The sequence below is a fragment of the Monodon monoceros genome, unplaced genomic scaffold (genome assembly GCF_005190385.1).
Source record: "Monodon monoceros isolate NGI ecotype Baffin Bay Population unplaced genomic scaffold, NGI_Narwhal_1 Super_Scaffold_12, whole genome shotgun sequence".
NCBI classification, from domain to species: domain Eukaryota; kingdom Metazoa; phylum Chordata; class Mammalia; order Artiodactyla; family Monodontidae; genus Monodon; species Monodon monoceros.
The window spans coordinates 7,428,218-7,438,515 of record NW_021703768.1 but is presented as its reverse complement, the minus strand read 5'-3'; the positions used below and the strand labels follow the sequence as shown (position 1 = coordinate 7,438,515).

General features: G+C 41.2%; 1 protein-coding gene across 2 annotated transcripts; it reads left to right on the top strand.

The window, feature by feature from the left end:
* The first annotated feature begins 48 nt into the window (after positions 1–48).
* Positions 49–8,598, top strand: FASTKD3 (FAST kinase domains 3). 2 transcript variants are annotated; one of them, XR_003792564.1, is made up of 7 exons: positions 49–135; positions 1,021–2,482; positions 3,158–3,243; positions 5,213–5,387; positions 6,358–6,541; positions 6,879–6,993; positions 8,114–8,598. XR_003792564.1 is itself a non-coding variant. In XM_029215858.1 (7 exons), the coding sequence occupies exons 2-7, from the start codon at positions 1,054–1,056 to the stop codon at positions 8,210–8,212; spliced, it is 1,974 nt and encodes a 657-aa protein (XP_029071691.1). In that variant the 5' UTR covers positions 49–135; positions 1,021–1,053; the 3' UTR covers positions 8,213–8,598. The 2 variants fall into 2 exon arrangements, 1 of the variants encoding a protein (XP_029071691.1); XM_029215858.1 differs by having other exon boundaries at positions 6,472–6,541.
* Positions 8,599–10,298: the final 1,700 nt, after the last annotated feature.

Sequence of the window (10,298 nt, the reverse complement as noted above, 5' to 3'; positions counted from 1 at the left end):
GCCAATCACGGCGCGCCAGACGTGGGGCGGCTCCTCTCCAGGCGCAGGCGCCGAAGCGCTGGGCCCCAGTGCGGCGTGCGCGTACGGGGCTCCAAGAGGCTGCTGTGCCCTGGGTCCCCCAGGGAGCCGAGTCAGGTAGGTGTCCACGCCGGGTTTGGGCTCGGTTGTTCCGGCCCGGTGTGCGTGGCCCGCGGCTTCGCTAAGGCGCCCGCGCTCGCTGGCTCGCCCCGCTCTTCGGGCGCCGCTCCCGGCGGTTTAGGGGGGCGCCCGGCCCGTGGGTCCTTTCCCTCCAGGGAGGACGCGGTCCCCGGGGTCCCCCGTCCTTCCCGTCCCGCGCACTCGTGTTCCCAGGTTCCACAGCGGGGGTGTTCAGGTGTGGGCGCGCCACCCACCTTACCCCGTCGTTGACCAGCGTCTTTTTTTATTATACTGACATTTCTTTCTTCCCATCTGTCAAGCTAGACCTCCTTGTTCCTCAGTCCCGGAACAAGATCCTAACTGAGGGGAAACCAACACCTCAAGGCCCTTTAAGCGCTTTTTTCACTCTTGCTTTGACCCATCCGAATTAATGGCCACTTTACCCGTTGCCTCTTTTGGGGAAGTTGAACTAAACGCAATTCCTCCCATCAACCAACACATAGGAGGCGTACTTAGGATGCAGACTACCTGAGTTGAAGCGTAGCTCTGCCCCTTAATAGCTGTGTAAACTGGACCACGTGACATCTTTGTACTTAAGTTCCCTCGTTTCTAAAATGACATCGAAGTATTTAATTCGTTGTGTTGTTGGGAGAATTAAGTACAGCATTGCCTGGCAAATGAGAGCGATTATTACGAGATCCAGCCGCTGTTCTAAGCTCTAGGGTGCAGAGACGCTGCTCTTCTGGTACTTCTGTTTGAGTGGGAAATGTTTAGTGGGAATCATTCGTTTTGGGGTACTCATCCTTAGTTCCATAAGCATTGATGTTGAATAAACTGTGTTCTAGTATATTTGACCGTGTTATTTTTGTTCTTTTAACATAGTTATAAATCAAGAGGAGTTGAGAGTCTGGTGGCATGGCTTTAATTACCTTGCGGAGGAACCTTTGTCATTTATCTGATTTTCGGATACATGGAGCTCTGGCTGGTCTGAAAACTCAACGTGTAAATTGTGTTCACAAGACAGTCAAGGAGCATCTGTGTCCATGGTTCTGGTCACTGCAACTTGAGCCTGTTAGGGTCAGGTTCCATCATGCCCATTCTAAAAAGTTCCATTCAGAAAATGGAAATGACCTTCATCCAGTTGGCGAGCCAGCGTTCTCTCAAGCACACGCTGAGGACAGGTCTGAACACAGTGTTAAAAATGTGGATGAACAGATATTTTACAGGAGACTAAACAGCTTCACTTCATCGGAAGAAGTCTTGCATTATATAAGCACACTGCAGACTTTGCCTGATACTATGGCAGCAGGAGCCTTACATCGGATTTGTGAAATGGAAAAAAAAGATGATGATCAAAGGTTGCCAAAAGAAATACTGGAGAATAGCACCTTTCAAACTTTGTGTAATCAGTTTGCACAGGACCCCTCAAACCTGTCAAACACGGGTTTGGTGACTGCTTTGCAAGCCCTGACCCTGTATGTGGATCCCCAAAGTCGCTTGCTGCTAAGCCTCCTGGCAGAGTGCCAGCATCGTCTCGAAATGGGTAGCCTGAACATTCACAGTCTTTGTATCCTGGGGGAATGTCTGATTAAACTGCAAGATCCAGGTTGTTCGACACTAGACCTGATTATATATCAACTGCAAGGTGAAAATTTGGAAGAATTTACCCCCGAGGATATTGTGACCCTTTACAGAATACTGCAGGCATGTCCTGAAAAAGTTGACCAGACGTTTTTACATAAGATAAATAACTTTTCTCTGTCAGTAGTTCCCAACCTGAGTCCTAAGTTGCTGAGCCAAATGCTCACCGCCCTGGTGGTCCTTGATCAAACTCAGGCACTTACGCTGGTTATAAAATTGGGTAAATATGTTGTGAGGCATATCCCCCATTTCACTAATGAAGAGCTCAAAGAAGTCTTAGAGGCATTCATCTACTTTGGGTACAATGACAGATTTTTTACAGAAGCCCTAGAGCAACATGTTGCTTCCCTCTGTCTCACTCTGGATCCTGAGGTTGTCAGCAAAGTCATGGAGTATTGCAGTAGAAAGCTGATTTTTTCAAAACCCATCCTCAATGCAGTGGCAGAAACTTTTGTTTGTCAGTCAGAAAAATTTTCACCTAATCAAACTGCTGAGATAATTGAACCATTTGGAAAACTCAATTATTTGCCACCAAATGCCTCTGCTTTATTTAGGAAGCTAGAAAACATACTGTTCACTCGTTTCAATTATTTTCCACCCAAAACACTATTGAAACTTCTCCATTCATGTTCACTTATTGAATGCCATCCAGTCAACTTTATGGCCAAAATATTCAGCCCGTATTTTCTTCAGCAGCTGCAAGGTGAGTTGGTTATTACTTCTGAAAGTAGAAAACTTAGCGTTTGAACTTGTGATGTTTTCAAGTCACGTATGTACCTTTTTATTGAGCAGTGCTTTCTTTGCCTTTATTTTTTCTTCCATAACGATCTAACGAAGAAATCTGAAGCTGCAGATGCTATTATAAACACAGAATTAAAGAATGCTAGAACATTGCATGGAGAGAGAAAACAGTTTCGGGTAAACAGACTCTGCTGCCCTAGCTGAGAAACTGAGTCTTCTTGCAGGGATCTGGTGATGGCTGAGGCAGTGTCACAATTACATGTTAGCGTCTTTGATGAGAACAACTGTATCACTCCTTTTTTTTGAGAAGATGTTCATCTTAATTCAAAGCCACCCAAATATGCCGGAATCTAGATCTCCGTAGGTAAAGGAAATTCCTACAAATTCTACTAACATACATTTGTCACTTTTAATTATATTCTCTAGTTAGGATCATGCGTTCTTGGAAGCCAAAATGAGATTTCATTGAGATGGGAGGCAAGAAGGTATAATTAATTCCAACAAGTTCTTTTCCTAGTGTCCATTTAAAAGTCCCTTACTGGAGTGAATTAATTAATGTGCATTCTGGATATTCTTTTCTCTTATTACACACACCAAAGTTCAAGCTTAACTATGACTGGGATGCTTTTTATTTCAGGTGAAGAGTCCTATTTGGACAGACTGAGCCTAGCACAACTGACCCAACTTTTCTTAACCGCGATTCTAGAATGCCCGTTCTATAAGGTAAAAGCATGAGCTGCATTGCTTTATTTCCCTACAGGGATGGTATTCTTTTGCCTCCTCCTTCCTCTCCAGCACCTCCCCCGCTCCCGAATCTTTTAAGTTCCTTCTCTTTTGAGCTGTCTCAGTAACCTCATTAGAAAGCAGAATTTTCATTCACTTGGAGTAGTTAACACCAGATAGCCTTTTCTCTAATAAGTTGACCCTATTCCTGTGTTCTTGTCCTTGAAAGACCCACTTCGTACCGTGTAAGATTCTTAGAAGGTTTTATCAAGTATGGCAGGCTTATGAGTCTTAGTGCTCTTAGACTTTCTCTAGGGATTTTAAAGGGCTTTAGCATTCCCCATGGCTGTTGGATATAGAGGTGTGAATTTATGCACTGAATAGATCCTGAACCATTACTGAGTATGTTCTTAAACCAAGCAGAAGTTTCACTCTGACGTGATAGAATTCAGTTTACATGGAGTTCGAGCTTTGTATAAAGCTTTCTAAGGATTCATTCTCCTAACTTAATCAGGCACGTTGTTTAGGATCAGAAATGGCACCTCCAGCTTGCTCATTCCTGCCTGTTCTCCGTACTTGACTGAACCATGTTTATGAGTAGCTCATAAACACCATCTAGTTTCTCTCTTTTCATGGAATGGGACTATTCAAACTACAATTTGCTTTTATTCCCAGTATATCATGGACATTCTTCGGGGGTAACAGGTAAAGATCAAATGTATACTTTTAAAGAATGGTCTGATATTTCACGGTATTTATTCTACTGTCCCACCATTGATGGATTTTCAGGCTTTTTCAAACGCTTGTCTTGATCAGCCATGCTGTCATAAACATACTTACATATCCTGTCATACTGGAACCTTTTTGTTGTTTTAATCTAAAGACTAGATTCCTGAATGTGGGATTACTGGATTAATTTTCAATAGACTGACATTTTTTTTTTCCCGTATAGTTGTAGATGCCATATTTCACCAGCAGTGAATGAAGGTGACCACGTGTCCCCATTTGTGTTGCGGTGTGTTCTTAGTCCCTTTAATTTTGTCATTTGACTCAGTGAAATATCAAGTCACATGCTTCTGTTGCACTTTAACGAGCGATAATGAAGTTGAGCATATTTTCACATGTTTACTGGTCACTTACATTTGCTATGAATTGCCTTGTTACACCTTAATTTCTATTTGTGTAGGGTTTTTTGTCTTTCTCTTTTGTATTTGTTTTTTGTCCTAGAACACATTGTAAAACATATTAACTGTTAAGTACGTTGTACATATTTCTTCCTGGTTTGTGGTTTAAAATTTTTTTAGTTTTAATTTAATATTGTTTATGATGCCTTTTTGCTATACAGAAATTTTTAAGTTTTCTGTAGTCAAATTATTCATTTTTTATAGCTGCTGGGTATTGTTTAGGAATATTTTATGACTCCTAAGGTAATATAAATATTTTACTAAATTTAAAAAATATTGTTTTCCATACTATATTTAGATCTTTAATCTACTTGAAATAGATTATAGTCTGTAATGTGGGGCAGAACTCTTAGTTCTTTTCCAGATGGATAACCAATTGCTAGCACCATTATTACATAGCTGTCCTTTTCTTTCTAAATTGAAATGTCAGCTTTATTACAATTTCCACTATTAAAAACTTCAGCTGTGTTTCCTCAAGGCCCTTAAAGCAATTCTGAGAGTTCCAAAGATGTTTCTTTAGCTTTCTTTCCTCTTTCTTTCTTTCTTTCTATCTTTCTTTCAGTGACCATTGGCTACATTTAAAAGATATTTTGGACTATTGGGCTTGAACTATAACAAGAATATTTGGTGTTGTCATTTTGAGAAAGGTATTTGTCCTAAGTCCTGGAGAAGCATCATGCCTATAAAGTAATATTGGATCAGACTTTTATACTCAGGCAACCTTCATTTTATTCTCTGATTTTGTATCTTATTTTTCTTTCTCATGTTTGCACATACATTTTTAGGGTCCAAAACTTCTTCCTAAATATCAAGTGAAATCATTTCTTACTCCGTGCTCTTCCCTGGAGACCCCCATGGATTTTCAGCTTTATAAATCTGTGATGGTTGGACTGATTGACCTTTTAGGAGCAAGATTGTATTTTGCTTCAAAAGTGTTAACACCCTATTGTTACACGATAGGTAAGTAGTAGGGAGTTTTGTTGTTGTTAACTAAACCTCAGTGTGCTGTCCTCTGATGGAACACGTGGGGCTTAGTAGCCACCAAAGGTCTGGAAACAAAATGAAGTTGGCCCTTCCCTGAAGGCAAATTGGAACAGGGGTGGACGGTAGGGCTGAAGAGTCAGGACTCCATGTTAGCCACATAGTAGCCGAATGCCTTTGGGCATCCTTTCGGGGCATTCATTTGCTTGTTCTCATCTGCAAGATGAGAGTAAGAAGAGTAGTGACCTCAAAGACTTGTTTAAGGACAAAATGAGGTAACTCAGACTAATACCTGGGAGACAGTAAGTGCTCAGTAATTGTTAGCTGCTCTCATCCTCTTGGCCAGTGCAGTCCAATGTAATAGCCACACATACCAGTAGCTACTTAAATTTAAATTAATTCCAATTTTGAAAATTCACAGTTCAGGTCCCCAGTTGCACTAGCTGCACTTGAAGTGCTCAGTAGCAGGTATAAGCGTCTGCATCATCGCGGACAGCGCTGACTACAAAGTCCTTCTCCTTTCAAATTGATGAGTAAAGGACAGTGAGCTCAGGGAGGACAGTGTTTCTAGGCTTCAGGTGGTCACGTCTCACTCCCCTCCTTTATGGGCTCCTTTGACAAGGAAGGAAGGGGGAGCCTGCCGGCGCCCAGGGCCCACGTGTTGGGCTGCCGGCTGCTTCACCTTCCCTGGGCACTGGAGCTCCAGGGATGCAAGGTGCCAGTTGCGCAGGTGTCTGACTTTACTCAAAGGATTTTCTTCACTATTCCCACCAGTTGTTATAAGGAGAGTAAAAGTGTGTGTGATTCACATCATGCCCCAGATACCTTGAGGGCCCCCTCCTTGTTTTAGTGCAGTGAAGGCCCTCTTAGTTTAAAGCTGACTTGGTTGGGCAAAGCTCTGATTAAATTAAAATTCTCACCATTGTCTGGTGTGGTCATTACTTTGCAGCCTTCTGCCCAGTTGATAAATGCAGTATGGAAGAAATCAAAACAACAAGGAGAAAAGGAAGCTAGTGTTTGTGAGGGTATCACACGAAGAATTTTTCCTTTCTTCTCTTACCAGATGTTGAAATTAAATTAGATGAAGATGGATTTGTATTACCATTTACAGTTGATGAAGATATACATAAAAGGTAAAGAAAACTGTTGTGGTTTATATGTTATAAGACTTGTTGAGGTTAATACACAGGGATTGTTTTCTTAAGAAAGTGAAAAAAGTAGACATGCTTCTGAAAATTAAAACACTATGGCATACCAGTTTTGGAAATTCCATGTAATATCTTGTGAACCTTAATTTAATTAAGTTGAGTTCTTTTTCAACAGATTAATGGATAACAGTCATGATTCATTTGAAAATAGTATTGGCACGAAGGAATAGCCAAATCCCAAATAAACTCTGGCAGCTAAAACCATATAAATACTTCGGATTGTTTTAAAAATTAAGTTTCCCTCTCCTCTTTGGTTTTTTAGGGTAGCACTGTGCATTGATGGTCCAAAAAGATTTTGTTTGAATAGCAAACACTTACTGGGAAAGGAAGCTACTAAACAAAGACACCTGTACTTACTTGGTTATCAAGTTGTCCAGGTATGGTTTTGCCTTTTTTTTTTTTTTTCCTAAAAGCCATTTCTAGTTCAGATTTGCTTTTTCCAGGATACTAAGTAGTATGCCAGCCCAGTGGACCAAGCCTCTTAAGTCTGGTTTAAATGCCAGCTTTGTTCATTAGGCTTAAGTCTCTTGATTTGTAATTTGAAATCACGAATTTCAAATTTTCTCTTTTCCAAAAGTGAGACATACCTAAATTCTGTATGAGCTGTGCTTTACTTTGCTTTTAGAATTACTAAATATTGGAATATCTGTTTTGTTTTAATTTCCCTTTGATTTAATGATGAGAATGTACAAGATGACCCATTAAAAGCAGGATCTTCATTGGTTTTTAATGTTTAAGACTCTTATTTGTATTTACATCGTAGATCACTTAGCAAGGTCTTAGGTGATGAGCCGTGATGAATGTCCATGGAGCTTTCCATTCTCTAAGCTGTCTACCAGTCTCCTCTCTGCTTTCCTGTCTGGTTACTTTTTTCCTTTCCGTCTTGTACATACCCAGATTAATTTTCCTAAAGTGAATCGTGCCAGTGTGTGCCTAGAAACCTTCATTGTTGCTTTACTGCTTATGGGATAAAGACTACATCTATATCTCAACATTCTAGACCCTTCGAGGTCTGCCCGCAGCCAGGCCCTCTGCTCCCAGCTCAGTGGTCTCTTCTGTCTGGCCTTTCTCCCTTGCTGATGCGAGTCAGGTGGTCCCCACCTCTCTGAGTGTCTAAATTCTGGCTGTTCATCAACTCCCAGCTCAGGTTGGCCTTTCACCCTAATCTGAAGTGTCGACTCCCTCTCAGCACTAGAGCACCAATTTGTTTTGCATGTTCTGCTTAGTATTACTGCCTACTTTTTGTATATTTTAAGTTAGCACCTAACTTGTAAGTTCCTTGAGGGCAGGGATCATGTCTGATTCTTATTTAGACATTCTACCTATTGTTGAGCCTCTGCTACCTGGCAGCACCGTCACAGGCACCGCTGGGATCTCTGCCTGCGGGGAGCCTACACGCTGCTGTGGGGAGGGTGTGGTAGGCAGAAAGGGTAACCAAACCCAAGGTAATTTCAGATTATGAAGGATGAGGATGGATTTATTTTCCTCTCTTTACAGATTCCCTATTACGAGATTGAGATGCTAAAATCAAGAATTGAATTAGTGGAATATTTACAAAGAAAACTATTTTCTCAAAACTCTGGTGGTCACTGGTAACAAGAATGAATACTGACTTCAGAACTCAAATAGTGAAAGAACTTGCAAATTAGCCGTTTATTTATGTACTTTGGTGATCTGAAAGGGGTCTCTAGTTTCCTTATACCATGTATACGCTTATCAGTAGCAAATTTAAAATTAATTTTAACCTTCATTTAATACTGGTATCAGATACTTTTATACATCAAACAGAATTGATCAAGTACAATAAAGGAATGTAATGAGTAAGTGTCATAATTTTAAGTCTTGTGTTTTGTGACAGTTATTGCTAACTGAAAATATATTCTTGAGAGACCTTTGTTTCTTCTTCTAACAAATATAAGGAAGAAATTTTATCTCCCGGTTTTTTCTTTTGTATTTTGTTAGAGGAAGTAATATATGGTAAGGAAAAGGAGCAATGAAAAATAGACTAGTACTTTGGATGTAAACATTTATAACTGTAGACTTATGCAAAAATAACCCTTTAGTTAATAATATTTTGTATCGGTATAGGAGCTTTATATAGATATATATATATATATATACACATACACATATATATTATAATTTTTTAAATAAAGGAATAAAGATGTAAAAAAAGCAACTTAAGTAGGGTTTTGGGGGGGTGTTTGGAGGGAGAAACTTCTAAATTTTAAATTAAGCATGGATTAAAATTCTTTAGTTCATTGCAGATGCTTCATTGTCCCATTATGGTCAAGTTAAAGTTTCGGGATAAAAGGGTTCTGCACCCAACTACAGTGTACGCGTTGGCCAAGGGGGCGGGGTGTGGGTGTCCCACACAGCACTCAGCAATGCTCCAACACCAGCTGGGGGCCTGCAATTCAACTCCATTCTGACACCATCTACCTGGAGGCAGCACCAGCTCCCACACGTTGAGGGCTCAGTCCCACAAGACTGCCCGCTTCCCACCACCCCCCTTTCAGATGCCAGTCACAAGTCCAGGTTGTCACATGACCTGTGCTTCTGACCAACCAGCTATAGATTGGGGGGTCCAGTGACCCCCTCCTTGGGCTCTGTTAATTTGTTAGAGCAGCTCATAGAACTCAGAGAAACATTTTACCTACCAGATTACTAGTTTATTACAAAAGGATATAACTCAGGAAAGCCAGATGAAAGACACTCTTAGGGGCAGGTATGGGGAAGGGTGTGGGGTTTCCTTGCCCTCTCCAGGCAGCACTCTCCCCTAAACTCCACCTGTTCACCAACCTGGAAGCTCTGAATCTGGTCCTTTTGGGTTTTTATGGAGACTTGATTACATAGACTTAAATAGCCACACAAAGAGGTAAGAGCAGTCTGTTATAAATGCTATGAAAAAAACAGTATAGCCTAAAACCTTCTTCCTCCGCCTTTTCCATTTATCTAAATCCTTCTCCATCGGGACTTTTGTTCCTGGTTGCCCTAATTGGAAGGAGATGCTCCTTCTTCTGCACTTTTAGTTACATCCTCTCCTGAGCCTTTGTCTCATTTAGCTCTCCCTTACCCTCTTCATTCATTCATTCATTAAACATTTATTAAAGAGCTGTGATCATGCTGGGTACCCACTGACTGTTAGAGCTGCAGAGGGAAGCAGAAAAGAGCTCCTGCCTGGAGGGGCTATGGGTGATTATAGTGATAAGCCAGCTGGCAGTCCTGATGCATGAGCAGGACCCTGGAAGGCAGAAGATGTTAGGCCAGCCTGGGGTGCAGCAGGAGGCTTCTTGGAGTGATCTGTGAGCTGAATTCAAAGAAAGGGAGGCAGGTCTCTGGTGGGAGAGCATTTCAGGCATCGCCATGGCCAGAGCACCCAGCACAAAGCAGACGGTCGCCATGGAGAGTGAGGCCAGAACTGACTTTGTTTTAAAGCAAATTTTAATCCTGAAAATGTGCATAGATATGCTATGAAAATAGTTTAGGCTAATAAACAGATACAAGAGTGCTGATTTCACCAATTGGAGTAAATTTGGCAAGCTCCGTAAGATTATACAGCCATATGTCCTTATAAACTGAATCCTCAGGCCACTAATATTTTAATGTCTACCTATGTAAGTAAATATGACGTGAATTTCCTTGTTGAAATTACATATACAGTATGATAACTCCTGGCACC